General features: G+C 45.3%; 1 protein-coding gene across 5 annotated transcripts in view; it reads left to right on the forward strand.

Annotated features, from left to right (window-relative positions):
- Abp1 (Actin binding protein 1) overlaps positions 1–24616 on the forward strand; it is a 53606-nt gene extending 28990 nt beyond the window's left edge. For all 5 annotated transcript variants that reach the window (XM_084591551.1, XM_084591549.1, XM_084591546.1 and 2 more), the window contains 3 exons: positions 13377–13536; positions 20660–20794; positions 23835–24616. In XM_084591551.1, coding sequence (XP_084447677.1) covers positions 13377–13536; positions 20660–20794; positions 23835–23974 — 435 coding nt within the window. In that variant the 3' untranslated portion in view covers positions 23975–24616. The remainder of the gene's footprint in view (positions 1–13376; positions 13537–20659; positions 20795–23834) is intronic.
- The last annotated feature ends 431 nt before the right edge of the window (positions 24617–25047 follow it).

A 25047-nucleotide genomic window follows, 5' to 3' on the forward strand; every position in this document is an offset into this window, starting at 1 on the left:
TCCAGCAATGTGCGCTCCCTCGCCAGTTTTTTTTTTTTTTTTTTTTTTTCGCGCATGCGGAGTGCCACGCCCCACCTCCCGCCAGACGCGGAGCAGGAAGGGGAATTTGTTTTGCGGAGGCTGGACCGGGCAGGAGAGTGAAAAACCTTTGCGAGGGAACGAGAGGAGAGAAACACGACAGAATCGGGTGATTGCGGTGGCTGTAACTACGTTATTAGCTGATACAGTAGGAAACAAAAAGGTATGATATTTCAGTTTTCTGATTTCAATATAGATATATATATATACAGTCGAACCCGGATATATCGAACTCGAAGGAGATCGCGAAATAGTTCAATATATCGATAATTCGATAGTCAAACCCGGTTATATCGAACCCGGATATATCGAATTTTGGTTATATCGAACTCGCGGAATATCCCCTTGAAAATCCCATGTAAAAGTATAGGAAAGCCGCGTCATATATCGAACTCAATTTCGCCGGTCGTTCGATATATCGAACTCCGCACTATGCACTGGAAAGTGTGCCTTCCCCAAAGACGATCGCATCACTCTTGGCCGTTTGCCGCGTGGCTTGAAAACGCCACGCGCGAAAGGAATGTTAAGGGACAGTTCTGGACAGCGCCGTGCCCATTCGCCAAAGGCGCGCGCATCTGCAGTTATCGTTTCCCGCGCGCCAACACATGACGTTTGCAAGCCATGTGCGTGGGTGTGCCCATTCTTTTGCCGAGCTCTCTCCTTCAGCATGCGCTACGCATGGGCCAAGCCAGCTCAGCCCGTTTTCAGACAGACGTGGGACGCTTTCTCCAGCGTGTGTTGCGAACCCTCTGCAGGCGGCGGCTGACGTGGCTATGGGGCCTGCGGGGCCTGCGGACGTTGAGAAGCGGCAGCTCTCTGTTTTTTTTTTTTTTTTTGCGAGTGTCATTCTTTCTTATCGTTGTGCTGTACGCGCGACGTAGCGTAAGATATGGCGGCTGCGGACGTTAAGAAGTGGCAGGCTTTTTTTCTTTTTTTTTTTGCGGGAGCTGTTTATCTTTGCATGTATGAATCAAGGGAAGCACGCTGTCAGCTGCTGCGATCATGACGCCCGCCCCAAGCGCTGCGTGATAAATCGAACCAGACTTGTGCAATCAAGCCATCACGGGCACTCTGCCAAGTTCACTCCCCGCCACTGGAGGAGCTATAAAAAGATAAACGCGCCCTGACGTTATCGCTGCGCAACATCTTGGCACGCTGCCAAGAAATGAACTGTGGATGCGACACGCTGCCAAGAAATGAACTGTGGATGCGACGACCGAAACGGAGTGACGCGCGCCATCGGCATGCAAGCGAAAACGCTCGCGATTTTCTGCTGCAGCGACACAGAAACCTTGTTTTGAGCTGCCGCGGTGGCTCGAGCGGCGAGCGGGACCAGTTCCAACAAGTTGGAATTTTTTCGCTCTGTCGCTGCCGCTCGTTGCTGAGATCGCTCAATCGCTTGCATGTGAGCGAGCTGGCCTTAAAGCATTTTTCTTTTTTTTTTTTTCAAATTCTCGGGCGCAAAAGTGGAGAGAGGGTTCATTATGCGAGTGGGTTGATTATGCGGCAAATACGGTATCGTTTTTTCGCATCGTAAGTGCCATCACAAGCCAATTTCTGTATATCGAATTATCGATATATCAAACTTTTTTGCGATCCCCTTCGAGTTCGATATATCCGGGTTCGACTGTATACAGAAATCGGCTTGTCAGACTCGAGCAGCGCCGCCGAAGTATGTTTAAATCGCTCATGCGTTCACATGCCGCGTCATCTAGCGGCGGCAACAAAAATTAGCACCAACGGTTCATGGCCTCCGAGATCACACCTCTGTGCGTGGTGATCGGAGGTCACGAACGGCCGTGGCCGTACTCGACAAAACCTAGCACCAACGGACCATGGCCTCCGAGATCACCACGCGTGGTGTGATCTCGAAGGTCATGACCAGCCATGGCTGTACTCAAGTGTCGTCGCTGCTGCTAGAGTCCGGCCATGCAACGGCTGACAAGCATGTGGCCGGCATGTCATCACCATTGCCTCGTCATGGCGTGTGCCCCGCCATGCCTCTGCCACTACGACCGACCCGTGTGAGCGCGCTACACTCCCCGAGTCCGTTCACTCCATCGCGCAAATTGTGTGCGGAGGCAACATCCCTTCTTAGTATTCATTGGTTCTTCTCTTGCAGCACCTCAGGCGTGTTAGTAAAGCTGTAGCAGAATGCGTCTTGGTGCGCGAAAGTGGTCGCGCATTAGCCAGGCAGCAACACAAAATATTTGGCATGAATTGCATGCTTCATTCAAACAAAACATCAGTCTCGACATTGCGTGTACAAAAATGACGCATTTGCACATGAGTATCATGACGCCAGTGGCTTACTTATATGCATTCACAATGAAAAGACCTGACCTGACGAAACTGCAACACGACTGCATTTTCACTGTAATCATGTTACCAAAATCATTATAGAAGCATAAAAAAATCTCGCCTAACAAAAGCACACTAAAACATTCCTGAATGTTCCGTCGTAGCGGCTTCAGGTAGTAACTGTCACCGGCATAAGATAGCTAACAGCATCGCTGTCGGTTGTATTGGTTTTGCTAACGTTTCAGATGAAGTGTAAAAAATACCTGTGGTAAGCAGGAACTGTAGAACTCGCACAATCCTTAGTAGCTGGTATTGCAGCACAGTTTCTTTACAAAATACTAGCCCATCAAGTTGTTTTTTTTCGCTCACTTTCAAAAAACAACCCTTATTAGCCGGTGCTGCTGCACAGCTTCTTCACACAATACTAGCCCATCAAGTTGGTTCTTATCACTTCTCACTTTCAAAAAACAATCCTTAGATCCTTAGTAGCCGGTGCTGCTGCACAGCTTCTTTTCACAATACTATCCCATCAAGTTGGTTCTTTTCACTTCTCATTTTCAAAAAACAAGCCTTAGATCCTTAGTAGCTGGTGCTGCTGCACAGCTTCTTTACACAATACTAGCCCATCAAGTTGGTTCTTTTCACTCACCTTCAAAAAGCAACCCTTAGATCCTTAGTAGCCGGTGCTGCTGCACAGCTTCTTTACACAATACTAGCCCATCAAGTTTGTTCTTTTCGCTCACTTTCAAAAAACAACCCTTATTAGCCGGTGCTGCTGCACAGCTTCTTTACACAATACTAGCCCATCAAGTTGGTTCTTTTCACTTCTCACTTTCAAAAAACAGTCCTTAGATCCTTAGTAGCCGATGCTGCTGCACAGCTTCTTTACACAATACTAGCCCATCAAGCTGGTTCTTTTCGCTCCCTTTCAAAAACAGCCCTTAGATCCTTAGTAGCCGGTGCTGCTCCACAGCTTCTTTACACAATACTAGCCCATCAAGTTGGTTCTTTTCACTCACTTTCAAAAACAATCCTTAGATCCTTAGTAGCTGGTGCTGCTGCACAGCTTCTTTACACAATACTAGCCCATCAAGTTGGTTCTTTTCGCTCACTTTCAAAAAACAACCCTTAGATCCTTAGTAGCCGGTGCTGCTGCACAGCTTGTCGACACAATACTAGCCCATCAAGTTGGTTCTTTTCCCTTCTCATTTTCAAAAAACAATCCTTAGATCCTTAGTAGCCGGTGCTGCTGCACAGCTTCTTTACACAATACTAGCTCATCAAGTTGGTTCTTTTCGCTCACTTTCAAAAAACAACCCTTATTAGCCGATGCTGCTGCACAGCTTCTTTTCACAATACTAGCCCATCAAGTTGGTTCTTTTCACTTCTCATTTTCAAAAAAGCCTTAGATCCTTAGTAGCTGGTGCTGCTGTACATCTTGTTTACTCAATACTAGCCCATCAAGTTGGTTCTTTTCACTTCTCATTTTCAAAAAACAATCCTTAGATTCTTAGTAGCCGGTGCTGCTGCACAGCTTCGCTACACAATACTAGCTCATCAAGTTGGTTCTTTTCGCTCACTTTCAAAAAACAACCCTTATTAGCCGGTGCTGCTGCACAGCTTCTTTTCACAATACTAGCCCATCGAGTTGGTTCTTTTCACTTCTCATTTTCAAAAAACAAGCCTTAGATCCTTAGTAGCTGGTGCTGCTGCATGTCTTGTTTACACAATACTAGCCCATCAAGTTGGTTCTTTTCACTTACTTTCAAAAAACAATCCTTAGATCCTTAGTAGCCGGTGCTGCTGCACAGCTTCTTTACACAATACTAGCCCATCAAGTTGGTTCTTTTCGCTCACTTTCAAAAAACAACCCTTAGATCCTAGTTAGCCGGTGCTGCTGCACAGCTTCTTTACACAATACTAGCCCATCAAGGTAGTTTTTTTCATTTCTCACTTTCAAAAAACAACCCTTAGATCCTTAGTAGCCGGTGCTGCTGCACAGCTTCTCTACACAATACTAGCCCATCAAGTTGGTTCTTTTCGCTCACTTTCAAAAAACAACCTTTAGATCCTTAGTAGCCGGTGCTGCTGCACAGCTTCTTTACACAATACTAGCCCATCAAGTTGGTTTTTTTAACTTCTCACTTTCAAATAACTTCAACGGCACGCTTTACTCGTGGTGGCTGGCTACGCCTGCCGCTGCTCTCTCCACCGATGATTCAAATGGATGGGAGGGGGAGATATGTCACACGGGCAGATAATTTTTTCGCAGCTAAATGCTTTCAACTGCTTGTGGCTCGTTTCAAAATTAACCGGTATTGTATTGTATTGTGTCCCATGCTTTTGTAGGTTTGGAAATTATATTTGTATTAGGCTCAGCGCAACCTGCGTTTTGCCTCTGCCACTGGTGCGCTGGCATCATTTTGACAGTGGTGGCTCCTGTAGTGTGGACGCGGAAATCGCAGCATGCCACCCCCCTGGTGAAGTTCGCATGATTTGGTGGCTTCCTACATTTAATTTGTTGACTACCAGAGTTGTACGAAGTGGTAAGGCTTTGTTTCGGAACAAACCGTCGCTGCTTGTGGCAACAATAATAAAATTGAACTGCTTAAAAAGATTTCAGTATACTGTCATACTTCTCGAGTTCAGCATGATGAAATAACTAACCATTTTGAACAAACTTGAATCGAGTGAATAGCGGTTCTAGAAGCCCTGAAAAAAATGGAACGCCGCACATCAGTTTCTTTGCAGTGAACACGTATCGAACTAGGCACGAGTTTGGTTATCAGCGTACTTAACAGCGCAGGACATAACCAAACGAGATTTGTGGCTGGAGCGCAGCATATGGACCCAGTTTGCCAGTACTTAATGAGTTCTTCTTTGTGGCCAGACTGCAAGCTTGAGCAGCACTGGCATATGCCGGCTGGAAAAAAACAAAGAAGAAAACGTTTCATTGTTGAGCTCCTCTTTTGTTTGTTTACAGATAACAAATAGCATATTTTGTATCGTATTTTTAACGCGAACGGCCTGCAAAGGTTTGTGGAAAATCATTGTAGGAAGTAAATGCTGTGTATTGGATGGCATGTTTACATGGGATAGCTCGCAATGCATTTCTTGAATGTTCGTGCTCAGTAAGAAAATAAACGCAAGGTTGATATATGCTTGGTTCTCGCTTGCATCGTACCATTCTCACAGAGTGCTTACCGTAGTGCAACATTTGCATCCCGACTCATTTTTCACACGAAGCATAGCTTTGTTTACCCAGCGCAGGGCAGCAGTTTTGTTTGTTTGGCCTAAAAAACATGGCGGGCGTAGCTCTTGGGGTGCTAAGAAAAAGATGGCACTCTACATTTCGCATATTGTCTATTTCTCACTATCATAGAAGAGGGCTTTACCATTCTCTTTAAACTCATATTCAAAGCCCAGATTCCTGAATCTCATTGGGACCAAAATAAGAACCAGTCCCACGCCGTACCATTCCCACCTCTATGGTTAAATGGGGGGAGTTGATGATTAATCTAATGAAGTACATTTGTGGGAAAAGTATACAATAAATCCTAATTATTTCCACTCGCAAGAACTTCAATTCGTCTATTAAAATCACTGTTTTTTATTTATCACTTATCCCCACCAGATGTTGATTTCTCTATCATCTTGGAATCCTAATTTTTTGCAGGTTTGGAGGTATTGAGCTGCGCTTCAGTTGTTTTCCTCAACAAATGGCACTTGACATTTCAAATTTATGGGGGTCACTTTAGATCTTGATACCTGGGAAAAGTCTTCATAAATGTCGATAACAGAGAGTCGCGAGTTTTCTCAGCTCACACAAACGTCTCTTTTGACAACTTACTTTGTCAATCTGGCCAGTCTCAACAAAGATTGAAAAAAATAAACATCCTTTGAGTCTTTACATCGTCAATCTTCTGGCTGCATTACTCTGAAAAGCGTGAACGTGACAGCAAGTTAGCAGTTATTTAGAATAGGTGGAAAGTGAATGCAGTTTAAAGCGCCCATGAAAGCACAAAGATAAAAAAGTTGGAAATATTATGAGACAACTACACCCCAAGCAACTTCTGGAAGGATTAACAAAACAGAACTTTATTTTAAAATACACGGTAATACACCTGCTATAGTAAACTCAGATACAGGAAAAGCTCCGATATAGTAATGAGAGATTGCAGTCCTAGTTCATCTTTCATAGCTGACTACTTTTTTTTTTGCTTTTAGTAAAGGCATTTACATAAAAACCGGTTATGGTGCAGTGCTTCTGGCTGCTGTGACATATTTCTCATAAAATGAAATGAAACATGCGCTACCTCAGATTGTGTAGCGATTTTTTGTATTTTTATTTTTCTGGAGAAAAACGAGTGATGAACGAATGACGATAAAATGGCACTCTGAGATGGCTTGGCAACGAGGCTCGCAAGTTTCGAAGCCAGTTTTGCGAAGGCCTTGGTGCCATGAGGCAAAGCATTCAGCGCGCAGGGGAAAAAAAAATTAAAGCCAACTACGAATGTGGAAAGAAGGTGGTGTGGTGTTTTGATAAAGTAAAAAAAGAGTGTAACAGTGCAGCAAAAAGTTGGGAAGGGGGATGAAATGGCTGAACATTCACGGCACTGAGCAGCGTGAAGCACAAGGCAGCGGTAGCCCATTGGAACTAACCACACAACTGCGATAATGAAGCAGGTAATTAGCTTGATAATAAAGTAATTTTGCAGCATATTATGTATGCCGCGGAAGAGAGTATGTTCCGGCAAATAATTTTTTACCTTTATTTTGAACCCACTATTTTTTTTTTAATTACTTAGTCTTCCCTGAAACACCCTGTTGTAAAGATTTTTGCCAGTCCAAGTCATTTTACTGTAGAGGGCAGTAAAGTTTTTGGTTCGGTGTTGATGGGTGACTGGATGGTGGAGCAAGCCAGTAAGGTAGTGGAGCAACTTGGTAAACAACCGGAGAACATTATACAAAAGAACAAGAGGCGGTACAAGAGTTGTTGAGAAAGTAAAACAGCTGCGGTCGGCCGTGCCGACCGCTAAACAGCGACAAGAGACTCCGCGTCCCCGCAGTCGAGCTGGTGCCTCTTGCCCCAGCTCCAAAGCAACAACTACTCCCAGCGCTCGCCAGCGCGACCGCCCTATCGCCAGGAGTAGCTCCAGCCAAAAGGCCAGACGCGCAGTTCGCACCACGGCACCCCGCCGAGACATTTCTTCCCAGCCAAGTATGCCAAAAATACAAATGGCAACGCGCCGGACCTTACACCTTCCCCCCAAGACTCGGGCGGTCTATTGAAAGCTAAGCCGAGAGAAAACCAACAAGAGAAAGGTTCGGCAAGTGGCGGTTGAGTCCTGAAGCTCACGCCAGCTACGGAAGCAGGTGAGCCTGGCTGTGCGACCCTTCGTTACATACATCCACAAACACATGATTCGAAAAGAAATAAACACACACAGATGCTCCACAGGATCACTGAGTTCGGCTTTAGCGTGCACATTTCGAATACAACGATTACAGTTTGTTGCTCACGCACCATTCCCTGGCCCACTGTCCCCAGCGGTTACTGCGGGATGTCAGCTAGTGGCCTGTTCCAACAAGCGTTGAGGATTCTAGACAAGGCATCTGCGAGCAAGTATCATGCTTTGGGGCACACTACTCATAAGGAATGAGAGAGGATTGCGATCGGTGACAACGGTTACGGTGGCAGCAAACACCCACGTCTCAAATTTCTTTAACGCCCATATTACGGCGTAAACCTCCCTTTCGATTGCAGCCCATCTCATTGGCACTGGAGTGGACTTGTGACTGGCGAAGGCTACGGGCGCCTCCGTGTCGTCGTCAGAAAGCTGCGCCAAACAGGCACCGGTAGCTACTGCCGACGCGTCCGTTAAAGGCACATACGGCTTTTGCGGGTCTGGAGTGGTCAACAAAACAGCCTCGCATAGAGCTTTCTTCAAGGCGCTGAAGGCTTTTTCTGCGTCATCTGGCCATGGTATCTTATTCGGTGAGCCTTTCCCCGTTAGGCGTGTCAGTGGCAGACCGATATCTGCAAAATTGGGAACATACCCCTTCAGAGTATACTCGACTTCACCAAAGTCGCTGTCATCCTGAAATATGACTCTCACTGTACCCTGCCGATGTAGGGACATAGCTTATTTGCATGTACTAGCATACAGCGACCGTCACTCATCTGTACATAGTATGAGTGCTCGCGGTGTCTCTTTTTCACTACCGCCGGCTCGAGCCACTTTGGGTACTCCCTGGCCTCTTGTCATCAAAGACGAGAACCGCCTTGCCTTCACGAAAGGTTTTCACCATCGCGTGCTTGTTGTAGTGCAACGCGTACGCCTCTTGCTGTTTGCTGTTTGCTGCTCGTTAGCTCTGCGATGTCAGCCGCGATCTCGAGCTACGCTTTAAGGTTTTTCAAGTAGTCAGTGGGGGCCTCTGCTAGCTCCCCAGGTACCTCGATATCTCCTGTCCAGGTCAGTTTGCGTGGGGGAGGCACTATCGGTTTGCCGGTGGTCGGACTGAACTTTACAACCTTTCTCTTGTTGGTTTTCTCGGCTTAGCTTTCAATAGACCGCCCGAGTCTTGGGGGGAAGGTGTAAGGTCCGGCGCGTTGCCGTTTGTATTTTTGGCATACTTGGCTGGGAAGGAATGTCTCGGCGGGGTGCCGTGGTGCGAACTGCGCATCTGGTCTTTTGGCTGGAGCTACTCCTGGCGATCTGGAGCTACTCCTGGCGGTGGGGCACTCGCGCTGGGAGTAGTTGTTGCTTTGGAGCTGGGGCAAGAGGCGCCAGCTCGACTGCAGGGACGCGGAGTCTCTTGTCGCTCTGTTTAGCGGTCAGCCGCGCTGACCGCTAAACAGAGCGACAAGAGACTCCGCGTCCCTGCAGTCGAGCTGGCGCCTCTTGCCCCAGCTCCAAAGCAACAACTACTCCCAGCACGAGTGCCCCACCGCCAGGAGTAGACCAGATGCGCAGTTCGCACCACAGCACCCCGCCGAGACATTCCTTCCCAGCCAAGTATGCCAAAAATACAAACGGCAACACGCCGGACCTTACAAGGGCTTCTACTAATCTTCAAAATGTTTCTTTGTTTACTACTGTATTTGACTGATTCAGCGTCTGAGCTGATGTCTGAGCTTGTGAATTTGTCTTCGGATTTTTTGCTACTGCTGCCGTCAAAACAATCCGGAGTAGAAGCAGCAGAATCACACAAATGGTGCTGAATTCATAGCGTGTCCCGACACTAGCTCACCGTCCTTCTTATTGATTTTTCAGACCACCCCACTCCAAGTAATTATTTCTTCTACATCATAGCCTGCAGAAAAGTGAACCACACTGAAAACAAAACTATAGTTGTCATACTATCTGTCGGAATATGGCTACGTGTTCTAACCCATGGAAGGTTTCTGCATGTTGAGAACCATTGTTCATATATGAACGGTGGGTGGCCTGTGGGTCAGTCCCGAAAAAGTTGAAGTTCATTTTTGTGTTTGCCTCGTTTATCACATTTTTCCTTTGTTCAGAGACACGCCAGGAATGCCAGAGAGGTATTTTTGTCCATCCTTGTAAAACAAAAATTTTGCGCTCCAGAAGTCCACATAAGCCTGTGAACCCGTACAGACATTATACTTGCATCCTCCTACTTTTTTGTTGCCCATGTGAATATGTGTCACTCCAGCCTGAATCAGCGGTGAAATATTAAGACATTTTTGTGGACAAACACTTAAGCTGGAATAACCACATGGAGCACTTGCATAAAAACTTGCAAATTTTTATGGCTTTAATTATAGTTTGTACAGAAAATGTCCTTTTAATCTGAGGATCACAGTATAATACACTCGACAAAATAATAGTAAATAGCGTCACTTATGGAACATACATGCACATGGCTTCTACAAAAGGAAAGCACTATAGACGAAGTGTACTAAGGTATGCAAAATGTTCAATTCTCAGTGGTTCCATGGCATTGTTTCTTGAGTGATTTCAAAATAACTGTCCATAAAGATGTAGCACTAAACAAATACAGCAAGCTCGGAGTTTTGGCAAATTATGGTAAAAAGACTATGTATTATGTCCCTGCTATAATCATTGAACTTAGCGAGGACCCCTGTAGTATGGAAATAATAAATGTAAGACAGGTATTCGGTTCTGAAATGTTTAGCGCCTCATGCTCATGCATGTTGAGCGTTTCAACCACACCATAGGCGACATGCTGGCAATGTACATTGCTTCCGACCACTCCAACTGGGCCGATTGAGGGAACGTGTTGTTCGCTATGTAACAGCTCGACGCGGCAAATTTTTCAGCGGGTCGAGTTTAAACTATTGAACCCTGGCTACGGCCTTGCATTCTGAAGTTGTTTATATATGCACCTGTGTTCAGAGGCAGACGTTTTGCTCAAGTGTTCACATGATATCTAGCTTAACAGCATCGAACGTTAACATGAAATGAGTGCAGCTATAAAATTTTATTTAAGCATAGCCTGCAAGCATCTCGATTCTCAGGTTTTTCCTTTTCAATTAAATAATGCCGCTGAAGGACTAAAACAAAATAAAAAGTGGCCATAATTTGGAAATTTGTTCAATGCCTCAGCGCATGCTGATCAATTACGGAATGAAATTGTCTTCTGCAGCAGAGGTGTGTTTTCTTGACTCACAGAATGAAAACAACCGAATCAAACAGCACAGGTAAAATCAGCAGCAAAGTAAGACAGTAATTCAGAAAAGAGAATTACAACTATCCCCAAGTTGTAATCTCTAAGCTGCTCACCTAGCTATTCCGAAAACGACAAAATTAACGGAAAAAAAATTCAGCGGTGGTTTACCTTGGCTAAGCACGGATACAATATTTACAGCCCATGTTTAAAAAGTATTGCTTCCATTTGTTCTACCATGCTTGGCCATATTTAGCTAAGTACTTAAATGGTTCCTTGGGTTTTCAATAGGATTCAGGAGGCCTAATTAACGTCTTTAATGCCGCTGTGTCATATAAGGCAGTCTGTGTGTATGAAAAAAAAAGTGGAACTGGTGGCAAATAAACTGTATTGTGTTTTATTTAAGGGTGTGCAAAAATTGAAATTTCGAATACGAGTTGAATATGATTATGGAAAAAAATTGCCTTCGAATCGAATATCTGATCAGTGAAAAAAAGAAATGAAAAGTTTAAAAAATGCCAAACATTGCTTGTCTTATTTATTTCAGAATTCATACGGTATTTGCAACTAAAATTGCACACAATTGTACAGGAGTGTATGCTGCACAGGAGCGCAGTATGCTGCCCTACTGAAAAATGCAGCATAAAATTTATGAAGGCTTTAAGAGACGAGAAAGGAGTCCAAATTAATTGAAAGCTGGGCATGAAAAGTCTGCCACAAACTATTTTCATGGTAGTAATTTTATATGAAAAGCACCTGCACAATGTTTGTCTGCGTTTGGGATTAAACTTTTTTTTCCGATTTCGGCAAGTGCTTCTCTTTACGCACACTGTTGGAAAGGCCCTCTTGACATAAAGGCCCTGTTGCATTTGGAAGATGCTGCACTGCGTAGTCAGTGTTGTCACGCATTGCAGTGAAGCACGCAGTGCAATAAAACTACAATGATTTCAAAAAATGTTCGGTGTGTTCGATAATTTTCGAGCGTTCGAAAAATTTTGAATATCAGTTTTCTGAATATGAATACAAGTCGAATAACATATTCGATTCGTATCCTAAATTTTCAATATTCACATACCGCTAATCGTATTTTATTGCAACCAACAGCAACTAAAATGGTAGTACTTTGTTGTTGAAAACCTGCACTATCCTCAATGCAGTGTGACCATCGGAATAGGGGTTAGTTCAAAATTTTTGTCGACTATGCATATATATATATCTCTGTGTGTGTGTGTGTGTGTGCGTGTGTGTGTGTGTGTGTGTGTGTGTGTGTGTGTGTGTGTGTGTGTGTGTGTGTGTGTGTGTGTGTGTGTGTGTGTGTGTGTGTGTGTGTGTGTGTGTCTAAAAAAAGATTTTACAAATATTTACTCTGCATTTTCCTATAACTTTTTATTTATTTTCAATACTCTCTAGGCCTGGAGGCATTACAGAGAGGAGGGGCATACAAAGTCGGCGGTAGTTTTCTTGAAATTTTCGACATTGGTTATGGCAGTGATAAAGCATCTGTCGCAAGACAAATGTAATAGTGAAATGCTGTCATTACTTCCACGTGACCACATCTTCAAAAAATATTGATTTTTCTTGAGTAAAGTGGTTTCTTTTTTCTTTTTTTTTTTTTAAGGAATGCTAGTTATATTACAGTTTGCACTCTCTCCTCCAAAAAACAATGCTACATTTGCATTGCCTATGATGTGCTTTTAGCATATGCCACTAGATGGTACTTCTGTGTTTTGAATTTCTTCCATGAAGTGGTGGTCATGGCCCGCTAAAACTTTCGTTTATGAGGCGTACATTCCTGTACTGTAACAGCCTTGAGTGTGGAAACTTAAATGGATGCTACTTCACACTAAAAATTTATTTTTTTTTCTGGCAGGTGAGATTTATATTGGCTTTCGGTACATCACTTTTGATGATACCCAATCGTTATCACAGTCGCTGCTCATGTTTTTTAGCATCAGCCTATATAAAAATGGGTGCATGGACTGGCAAAAAATTCTCATTGAAACAAACCCATTATGGAATCAACCACTACAGTTGGGAAGCTCTCCATTTTGTTGGAAAAAAATTGGACTCTTAAAATCCAGTCGTTTTAATGGCATCATAATGACAACAGCTTTGGTGCAGGATGAACGTTTATAGTAACCTGTTTTTGTGCACCAAATGGGACTGGAAAAAGACGAAGCTGTTGAGCTTTTTATTTAATAAACTAGTTTGTACCCTCAAAAGGTAATTATTACTTGCCAAATTGCAAAATAAATAAAACCTGCATATGAATGGCCCTACTTATATTTTGTTGAAAGCAGTAGTTGTTCGCAGCATTCAAGCATGATATTTAACCATTGCAGCTGGCAGAGGTACATGCAGTACAGAACAATCATCATGGAGCAGCTGCTACATCGCCCCCGACTGAGCTCACATACACACGCAACAAACTTCAGGATGACGACACCACCCTACTGGGGGCCACATCTCCTGGGCCGGCCCACAGCCACCAGAACTGGGAAGGTATGCAGGCTTTTTAATCTTCAAGTGGAACCACATGGGTATGTCATTGCGTTTTGCAATCATCAGAATACTGCGGCTAAGACATAGATAACTGGGTCTTGATCCTTGACCCGTCAGGTCTATACACAATATGGGACAAAATTTGAAATAGCAACAAAGAAATATAATAGTATGTAAGCTAATTTTGGTTGTATAGATGTCATTTGAGACTAGTAAATACTGATTTGCTCGCATATAATCCGGACCAAAACTTGAAAAAATTTTGTAGCAACGTTTAAAGACTAATAAGGGAGTAATTACTCAGTGACATCCACCCAAGCGCAGCCATACGGTTACAAAGGAAAGCTATACAGCTTTCCTTTGTAGCCGTATGGCTGCGCTTGGGTGGATGTCAATTACTCCCTTATTAGAAATCTACTCCACCTTGGGGGTTTCCTCTAAATATTTGACCAGCGTTTAAGACTGCTTGTGCACGGGAATGCAGAAGCATTGCTTTCTGTGAGAACAGCTCTCTTTGCACGACGAGATTCATTCTTGCCTTTGTGGGCCTCTGTCTGCATACTTGCAAGGATGACCATGTGCAGTCAGCGCAACTGCTCTAGATGTGGACACTCCGCTTTCCATCTTTGCAAAAAATGTGCCACTATGCCCACTTTAGTCGCATTCTCACATCTATGCAGTGCAGTTGGCCTTCCCAGACCATCTGATCCAATTGAACTTGACAAAAGACATGCGCCTCACTTGGCTGCATGCCTCATGTTACCTCATGTCTCATGTTACCTAGCTGCGCTGGCAGTGTGTGTGCTGTGCCTTTTGGAGACCATCTCCACCTCAGTTACAATTTTGTCTATTTGGGCTAGTAATCCTTTTGCATTAAAACACCTTTGAAAAGTTGGGCTGTGAGTTTTCTGCGACTTGGAGAAAGTAGGGCGGGCTTTATAGTAATGCGTGGCTCCCTTACAGAGTCCATCATCCTTGTCAATGTGTGTAAAGCCAACGAAGGGCCATCAAAAGGCATAATGCCACGTTTACAGCTTGCTGCTGCATGCTTTGCTATGATGCTGTTGGGCCTTGAGAGTCGGTTACTGGTTTTGTGTGCACAACACTGTACCAGCTGTCACATCCAAGAAATGTTGTGGCAAAGTTGAATGCAGGCACCTGCTTAATTATTTTATACACTCAAAAACAATGTCTATGGCGAGTTGGCAGGTTGTCAAATGTAATGTCACTTCCTTCTCTCAGTGAAAGAAAATGTGTATTTTAAAAAATTGCTGACCACAGCAAAAAGAAAAAACTTTCTTCTCTACCACGAGAACTGCACCACCGGCCTTCTATTTCTGCCACTGTGATGGACGGGGGTCTGCTACAATAGAAATGTCTGTTCGTTATTCAATGACGTTAGGGAGAACTTTTAAAACAACAACAACATGACTTTTAATAGTCCAAACTACACTCACTATGACACTGGTCGGAGAGCGTCTCAATGAACAACCGCACTGCTCCGGAATCGCTGAGTGTCTGTCTTCTCCTTGAAGGGAGCGCTCCTCCCGCGTGCCACCCGTCGACCACAACACAACACACGCGCACACAGCCGTACCCCATGGGGAAGAATGGGCGATTCCAGTTCGTATACGTCCCTCCCCCGGAGTCAGTGGGATGGCCCAGATGTCATGCCGTGAAGACCGTAGTAGCAGAGGCGGCATCCGGAATATTCAACATCCTCCCCGCCGAATGAGCGCTAGCTCATTAATTTCTGGCTTCCAACGGGTACAAAAGTACTACCTGGTAAACGGATCATGCAGGATCGCGTTCTATCTCGCCCAGGAAACACCTCCTGGAGCAAACATTTCTGCACCTATTGGTTTTCGGGTGCGCTGAGCGGGGCCTCAAGTCGATCTTCTTTCTGATCACAGCTGTGAACAAAGCATCGCATCCAAGCTTTTACTCGCTGTAGGCGATTAAGATTGCTGAAGCGCGTAATTTCTATCACCAGCAGAGGTGCTTGTTCTGCAACATGGCTGACCGCTAGCTTTTTACTTTTCCTTTCATAGTCGGCTCTCTCGGTCGAAATATCAGCCGTTGTGTTAGGTAAGGTTGTTGGTGACCTCTCAAGCCATTTGGGTCCTTTCCATCATTTTTCACTCACGACTTGCAACAAGGGCCCGTCCCAGTCTAAACCAAGTGCCCAAAGCTCTTGAAACAGCATTTTCGCTGTGATCGTCACTGGTCTCAGCATACCGAGTGGATCGAATATTCTCGCTGAGGCTTGGAGCACGAAGCGTTTAGTGTTCCTGTTGACAGTAAGAAGCTCCAGCGCCGTTTTCAGGGAATACTTAAGCTCGTTGTTTCCTCTGTCCCACTCGAGCCCCAATACTCTCGCTATGGCTGAAGTCGTCGGCTCAGTGTCAGTGCAGGCATTTCCAACGCCGTTAGCATTGAACCGTTGTTGTACGAGTTCGTTGTTGGAACTCCACTTTCGCAGTTTTATTCCTGCTGAGCTCATTATTTGCTTTGCCTCCTCATAAAATTTCGTCGCCTCTTCCGTGTTGCTGACTCCGGTTATCAAATCGTCGACGTACAGGTAGCTGCCTAAGATTTGTGCGGAGTGAGAGAGGTCCTCAAAGACATTAGCCAGGTGATGTCGTACGATGGCAGCCAACGTAAAGGGACTACTTGTGGCGCCAAAAGGCACTCTTGTCATGCGCCAGACCTCTATATCACCCTCTGATGAGCCCTCACATGACGCAGATGAATACCAGAGGAATCGCAGTGTGTCGCGGTCCTCACTTTTGATGCCAATCTGAAGAAAGGCCTTCTCGATGTCGGCGGTCAGTGCAATTTTGTGGCATCTAAAATTCAGAATAAGCCACAGCAGGTCGGGGTTTAGGTTCGAGCCAGTGCTGAGGGCATCGTTAAGTGGCAAGCATCCTTGTGCTTTCGAAGATGCATCGAACACTATGCGAACTTTGGTGGTAAAGCTCTCTGAACGGAAAACAGCACGATGAGGCATATAATACACTCGAGACCAGGTGCTGTCGATTTCGTCGGCTGGAACCCTTTCAGCAAAGCCTTTATCTAGGTAGTCGCGGATAGCTGCATCATAGACCATTAGCCCGCCCTTGTTGGGTCTCAGACGCCGCATCACAACCTGGCCAGGCACTCTCTTGCTACGACTTCGTTGCTGGCTAGCTCTTGGGCAAGTGCCTTCCACGGGAGGCTCGCTTCGTATCTCTCATCGGTCAAAGTCAGAGAACGAGTGAAGTCTTCACTCACCTGCTGCTCCTCGCTTCCAAGTAGGCAGCTGCTTGAGGAGATACCAAGGCTCTCCAGCTCCCAGAATGCTCAAAGTTCATCTGACAGGTTGGCATCCATGTCACAGACGCTGGTGCCCAGAACGGCAACGGTGGAACACGACACACCTGAAGCATACAGTGGTATCGGCCCTTGCAAGGTCCAGCCGAAGTCAGTCTTAAGCGCCACCAAGGCCCCTTGCACTTTCTTTACGCTTCCTTGCACAACAGTCCAATAATAATCAGAGCCTATTAGAATTTCTATGCCTTGTGTGAATAGGCGAGTTGGTGAGATGTTGACATCCGCTAATTTCAAATCAGCCACCTGACTAATCTCAACAGCGTTTTCTGGAAGCAGCAGTTGGTCGGTGCAGATTTCTTCAATTTCGAGGGCTTCGATGTGCTCCTTGCGGTCGTACTGGCTTCGTAGCCGGAGCTTCACTCGGCGTCGTTTTTTCTTCATAACGTTTGTCGAGCCGCCGAAAGGGTAAATGGTCACCTCTTCACCGATCACCTCAAGATCCAGTATTCGCAAGAGCTTCTCTGTTATAAATGATCGTTGACTGCCTCCGTCAAACAGACTGCAAGCGAGGCGTTTTCTTTTCGGTCCGTCGACCCACACCTGCACCGTCTGCAGCAGCACGGCGTTTTTATTGCTGTTGCTAAGAGAAGCTGTTGAGTGCAACCCAGTAGCGGTCTCGCCCTCGACGTTCGGTGCCGGTGGATCACAAAGTGAGGTGATGTGTCGTCGGCCACACTTCACGCAACATAGTGTCCAATTCTTACACCCTTTCATCATGTGCCCTTTTTTCGCGCATCGGTAGCACCTCACTTCATTTCGCAGTTTTCTTTTCTTCTCATCGATTGATATCGGAGCATTTCAATCTGCCACCTCATGCCTCTCTGAAGCGCAGAAAGGGCATCTTTCCTTGCCCAATTTGGCACCCACCTGGAGGCTGGCCGCTGAGCCCTTGCCGTAGTCGCTGTTAAGACGCCGTTCACTGGCGCGGTCAGGTCGCGTTTGCTGAGGAGCGTTCGTGCTTCCTCCGTGTACCTTTTCCCTGCTCTCCACTTCCAGGCGAACTGATTGCAGAATGGCTTGGAAACTCGAGCTGTCGAGCACGTCCTTGTCTGCACTGTGGGCCTTATGGTACTCAACAGCCCATTTGGCCGGCAATACCTGAAGCAAAGCCGCGCACAGCATCGCACCATAGCTGTCCTATTTGACACCTAAAGTTTCAAGTCCTGTGATGTTTCGCTGAACATGATCGTGGAGGCGTCGCAGCGCATTCACGTCACTGAGAGCTCTAACCTGGGGAAGGTTTAACAGCTGCGTAAAGTGTTCTTGCACAAGCACGTCCTGACGCCCGAAACACTCTTGGAGTGTCTTTACAGCGTAGTCGTAATTCTTCTCAGTCGCTTGGACGCCGGTTTTCCTGTCAATGCTGTCTGCAGGTACAAAAACTTTTCTATGCTGGTCAAGCCGTTATTCTCGTAGACTGCTTGCCGGAATTGCTGCCAGAACGGTTGCCAGTCGAGCTTGTTGCCGCTGAATTTCTGAAGCTCCAGCTTAGGCAATCTCAGTTGTCCTGAACGGACAGCAGATGATTCGGACGCGGTTTCTTCTACATTGAATGCTTGTTGCACAGATAGAATTTATTTTACTGAAACGCCGAAGCTTTGTCTGCATTCGTGTCATGAGAGCTTGGCACTGACGAACACCTTTGTATTCTTCCGCGAGGCCCTCGTCACACACATGCGGCTCAATCAAGGCATCTAACTGTTTCAAATCTCTGGAAACAATCTCCAACTCATCTGATATTTCCGCGAGTAGGTCTCGTTGTGGGGGCCGAAGTCATCCGCCGTCGTTAGTCGCTCAAGCTCCTCGTTGAGTCGGTTCAGTTCGGCGCATGTAACTTCTATCTTTGTTTGGAGACGCTCCATCGCTGTCGTCCGTTGCATTTGGAATGCTGGTTTCAAGTTGCCGTTGTTCTTCGCTTACTCCCGGGTTTCGGCACCAGAAAATATGTTCGTTATTCAATGACGTTAGGGAGAACTTTTGAAACAACAACAACATGACTTTTAATTGTCCAAACTACACTCACTATGACACTGGTCGGAGAGCGTCTCAATGAACAACCGCACTGTTCCTGAAACGCTAAGTGTCTGTCTTCCACTTGAAGGGAGCACGCGCACTAGCATCCCTCACTGTCTCCTGTCTCCAGCAGAACTTACAGCTGTAGTGTCGGGAACCTCGAGATCCGTCACTAAGCAATAAGATTGTCAGTGCTCAGAAGAGCTTTATGTGGTGCTACACATTTCCTTGTCTCCGGAGCCGAAACCGAACCCGAACCTGAAAGACGTGAACCTGAACCCGAACCGAACCCGAGAAAATTCCGGTTCCACACCCTGCTTAAATTCATACCTAGGTGTGTCAATGTCCTGCAAATCATCATGGCTGATGTATAGCTTCGATATATACACCTTGAGCGTGTGTGTTTAAAGTGTTCAGTGCCAAGAGCTGTCCCCAACTAAAGTGACTTGAACTGGGCAAGCCATGGTAGCGAAAATCCCGCCGAGGTGGCGCAGTGGTTACGGCGCTTGACTACTGTGCGCAAGGATGCAGGATCAAATCCCGGCCTCAACGGCCGCTTTTCATTGGAGGCGAAAAGCAAGGCTCCCGTGTGCTGTGCGATGTCAGTGCACGTTAAAGAACCCCAGGTGGTCAAAATTTCCGGAGTCCTCCACTACAGCATCGCTCATGGCCTAAGTCGCTTTGGGACGTTAAACCCCACGAACCCTACCCATGTTAGCGAAGTTTGCAAATCACATATGCCTATAGAAATATAGGTTTTCTTCATTGTACCAATTAAAGACAGCTCTTTCATATTCTAAGCTGGTTGCATACAATATGCTTGTTAGACCAGAGCTCAAATGAGGTTCTGTGGCTGGGGCCCTTGTTTGAAAAAAGGCATAAAAAAAAAAAAAACTAGTTGTGGTTTAGAGAAAAGCAGTTCTTTTATCTTCAATTCAGTGGTAGACTAGATTCACTTTCATCTCTCGTGCCGGCAAGCAACATTCCATCATTAAAATTAGCTGTCAATTCAGGATTTTTCGTTCACCCACTTATGGTTCATGAAACTTTACAACACCTGTATTTACAAACTGGAGTCATACTTTACATGTCCTTACTGTTTTAAAAACTCATTTTTCCAACACGCTGTCTCCCAGTGCAGTGCACTTCTAACAGGTGTCTTTGTTATTGATGATGTAACTGCTTTTGAGGAATGTGTGTGAGAATACAAATTTCGCTTTCTTTAATTTCTAGTTTTCTGATTCCACTGCATTACTGTCAGTTTTGTTTTGTTGCTTGGCAATGGTAGCACTGCATTGCATATATATTATTTTTATACTGCCATCCTGCTTGGCCTTGGATGAGTGGAAACTTGTCTTAAAAGGTATTAGCTTATTTTAGTGTTTATTAATAAATGTGTTTTCCACGGTGTGCATTCTCAGCTACTTTTATAGTATTTTATACCTTCTATGAAAAAAAAAAGCTCGGTGTGGCTGGCATAGTGGTTAATACGTTAAGCTTCTTTTAACATACACTGCAGGACACAAGCCAAGGATTGCAGTCGTATAAAAGCCAGGTTATTATGAAAAAGGTGCAAACCCCATTTGGTTGCTCAGCAGTTGGCCGGCTGCTGTGCCCAGCCAGCAGCCACGTTTCAATGGAGGCAGCGGACTCTAGGGAACGCATCCATGTGTCTCTTTGGGATACCGTTTACAATGCTTTGCAAAGCTTAAATATGCATGCTTACTTTTCTTGGCAGGTGGCATTGCCGATGTTACCCAGCAGCAAGCCAGTGCGAGTGTGGAAGGCCCTGGCTTGAGCCAAGCGCAACCGGCCACTGTAGAAAACAGCGAACCAGAAATCCGGGCTCGGGCCCTCTACGATTACCAGGCGGGTGAGGAACTGTTGTGTATGTACGAGAAGAGGCAAACTAGAAGTTAATGGTTGAGGACTATACAGGCCATGGCACCTTAATTACATTAGTATACCACAGTTAACTATGCTACTGTCAAACCCGGATGCAGTGAAACCTCGTTACAAGAAACACTCAAGGGACCTGAAAAAGATGTCTCTTGTAAGCAAGGTCTCTTGTAACCAGAAATTCTAAAAGCACTGTATTGATCAGTTTACTGCAAACCAGCATATAAATGCATTCACATGCATTAACAGGAAATTGTTCAGGAAAGCATAAAGAAGTTATTCATACTAGTATATATTTTTGTGAGTGCAGAGTATATTCCTTCCAAAATTCTGGAGGTTAAGCACTTCACTTTGCAAGCTTTCCTGTTGCTCTAGTACCTTTGAAGCACTCTTACATGCTCGTCACCCTCAGATGCTGACACTTTTCCTCTGAAATGTCCTAGTAGTCATCCTCTATGGCACATGTGCCATTTACTTGTGCGAGAGTTGCACACTCTGTAAGCTCTTCGGGAGCACACAAGGTCCACATCTGCAGATGCGAGTTCCTCAAAAGATTCTGGTACCTCAGCAGTCCCTTGGATGCTCGCCCAAGCTTTATCTTCAAGGAAGCCTTCCACAGTATCCATATATGAGCCCTCTTACACCATGTCACTACATTTAAAGCCTGCTTGTCTGAAACAGTTTTTCACAGCTTCACTTCTCAGGCCATTCCAGACACCTGAAATCACCTGAACAGCCAACTTCTCACCAATTACTATTGTACAGTCTTGCTGCCTGTCGAGCAACAGGCATTCTACCAACCTTGTTTTGTACAGCAACTTGGCAGAGTGCATAATGCCTTTTGTCTATTGGTTGAAGGTAGGATGTGGAGTTTGGAGTGAAAAAATAATTTTGGTGGCTTTGAGCACGAGAACTTTTGTGCTGCAAGAAGCATTGTCCACAAAGAGAAAGACATCAGGATTCTGAGCTTTGATCTTGTGACCAAATTTTAACAGTGAGGAGTTAAAAATGCTAGATGTCATTCATGCATTTTGATTTGCTTCGTAGGTGACGGTAATGTGATGCCAGTGGCTGAAACAACGGGGTCGTTTTGACTTTCCAATCATGGGGAAGCGCTTCTTCTCAGTTCCTGAGATATTGCAATGAAAAGGATGCTGATATGGAACAGAATTTAGCTAAGGGAATCTGAAGTGCATCATGTATGAGTTGATATGCTTAAGCTGCATTGCAGGAGCACACCTGGGTTGTGTCTTCTAAATAGCAAAGAATTTACTCTAGGGACCTGAAAAAGTTGCCCTTAGTAACAGAGTGTCTCTTGTAACCATGTCTTTTGTATGCAATGCTGTTAACATGGCAGACATAGGAAAACCAACCAAACCATCTTCAAATGTCTCTTATAACAAAGTGTCTCTTGTAACAGTGTCTCTTGTACCGAGCTTTAGCTGTATATCGAACTCGAAGGGGATCGTGAAATAGTTCGATGTATCGATAATTCGATATACAGGAACCGGCTCGAGACGCCACTTGCGATTGTGAAAAATGATACTGTATTTGTCGCGTAATCAACCCACTCGCATAATGAACCTACCCCCCACTTTTGACCCCAAGAATTTTGAAAAAAAAAACAAAGAAAAAAAAACAAAAGCATTCGGTGCCGTATTTCTCCGTCACGACCGTCGCATCCACAGCTCATTTATTGACAGCACACCAAGATGCTACGCAGAGGTAGTATCACGGCGTGTTTATCTTTTGACTATACTTTTGATAGCTCCTGCGGTGGCAGGGAGCGAACTTGGCAGAGTGGCCGTGATGACTTGATTGCACAAGCCTGGTTCGATTTATCACGCCGCGCTTGGGGCGGGCGTAGTCCACTATAGTTGCCACGAGAGCATTGGAAAGAGTGATAGCTGCAAATGCCGTTTGAAGCGAACAATGCTAAAAGTCGGTGTCATGATCGCAGCTGAGCGCGTGCTTATCATGCTGTTCTAATGGTTACCATATTTCCTCAATTCTAAGACATCTCGATGGGGCGGACGCTAGAAATAGTAATTCCTTTGGCATGCAAACTTGGCAAACATCTTCGGCAAATGTGATTACAGTCTGCATAAACTTCAAGCTGTAGGTAGTCCTCTACAAGCTTGTTCGGACTTCAGTTACTGCTCTCAAACTGGCACCAAACCAAGGTTTGCACATTCGCGATGCCCGTGAAACCTTCCAATTGCAGCAGGTACGTGACACCACGCTGACAGTTATCAGGGTCGCTCTCGGCCAGCTTTCGGCATTCTGTGCCACCATCTATCGTGCAGTCTCGGAACATGGGGACACATCATGCTGGAGATGATGCTGCACATGCTGTGCCACCTCGGACTTGACTGCTCCGCCTCAATGACGGAGTGAGCTGAAGCTTGCTGTGCACTGTACCTTGCAAAAAAGGTGGTGCTTAAATTCGCATACAAACTTTTTTTTATTACGAAAATAGGGGGTGCTTAGATTCGCAAAAATATAGTATATTTCAATTACATCCACATGCTTCCACAGCTCTTACAGTGCACTGCACTGTTGCGTTTTTAGGATGCTTCACAGCTGAGTCCACAGTCTGTGCAGCAAAGTGTCGCCAAACTGCGACGGGGCCGCTTGCGGAGAGGCACCACTTTTACTGCGTTGCACTGCGAAAAGGGTTGCAGAGGCACTTGCGATTTTGGAGCAGTCCTCAAAACTCTTGAGAGTGTGCACAAGATAAAGCACTTGGCGAAATTGTGAAAAATCTTTATTGTCGTTTAGCTTTCATCTCAAATGTATAGACAACAATATTCTAGGTGTTCATTAGATAAAATTAAATGGCTTTCAGCAGTTTTTTAGGGCCATTCAATAATTCAAACTTTCGGATAATTCAAACATTTTTCTTGATTTTTTGAAGGTTGAATTAACGAGATGTTATGTGTTCGTCAAGTGTGCACCCTTTTTCAGCACAATCTAATTCCCTCTGGGTTTTTTCTTTTTTTTCTTCTTCTCAGCTGATGACACGGAGATCTCTTTCGACCCTGACGACATCATCACGCATATTGAGCAAATTGATGAAGGCTGGTGGCAGGGCCTGGGCCCTGATGGCACCTACGGTCTTTTCCCAGCTAATTATGTGGAGCTTATCGAGTGAGCACTGCCTTCATACACCATGCATTTATGTGTTCATGGCAACGGAAGCTGGTCACTGATGATAGAAAGGTGCACAGCGGAGCCTGACCTCCTTTCGTGCCATTCTCCCCTGTTGCCAAAGTGCGAGGACTGGCCCTTCACAGGGTCCAGTGTGTCCTTTGCTGTTCTTCCAGCAACCTGCTTGCTTGCTTTTCTAACGGCACATTCCACTCTGCCTTTAGACTAGGTGCATTTACTAGGAAGCATCATGTGCTGCCATCATGAATGGCCTTCACTTGTGGCTAGTGCTGATTTGTAGCCTATTGGTTTTTGTCTTTTTCACATGTTCGTGCCTTCTGCCAAGCTGCCAGTTGCATTTTTGTTTCGAGAAAAATTAGACTATTAAGCCATATTGGCAGAAGCCTTTTGCCAAGTGTGCAAGGCTTTAACAGTGATGGCATGCAAAGCTTGAAGCCTGTATAAAGCCTGCAAGCAGGTCTCACAAGTATATAGGCCATTATGTACTAATTGCTGGTTTACCAAAAAAATATCTGCTTGTGCCTCTTTTTCTCCTGCCCTCTCCTTATGCAGCATGTACACTGTACCATACGTGGTTATGCTATTACCAGAGTTGTTTCTTGTATTAAACTAGCTCACAGATGTGTTGGCAGTGTTTGGCTTAATCATTACCGACAGGTGCAAAAATATAACGATGGAGAAAAGGGCTTGCAAACAATGTAGCACTGCTATACCGTGAGACGGGAGTCCATTCGAATATTCCTAGAACACCTTGGCACCATAAGGGATCGCTTCCCCTACATACTCCGCAATACTCCTCTCACTTACTTTCACAGTTGCAATTTCTGTGAGGGTCCGCAAGTGTCTGTCACTCCCTTTCATGGCTGAGATGTGCACATGTACTGCACAGATATTTTCTTTGGCGTATAATGGTCTTAGTTGCTTATGTGCCATAAAACCCAAGACATCTCGGTAGCAGCAGTCAGATTGCCCTTTGCCCAAATAAACTTACATCTAGCTACTGGGCTGAGAAATGTGCCTGCAGCATAATTTGAAACACCTTCGCTTTCCTGTCAT

Source organism: Amblyomma maculatum, chromosome 1 (assembly GCF_055883805.1).
Source record: "Amblyomma maculatum isolate TAMU_Amacu chromosome 1, ASM5588380v1, whole genome shotgun sequence".
Classification (NCBI taxonomy): Eukaryota; Metazoa; Arthropoda; class Arachnida; order Ixodida; family Ixodidae; genus Amblyomma; species Amblyomma maculatum.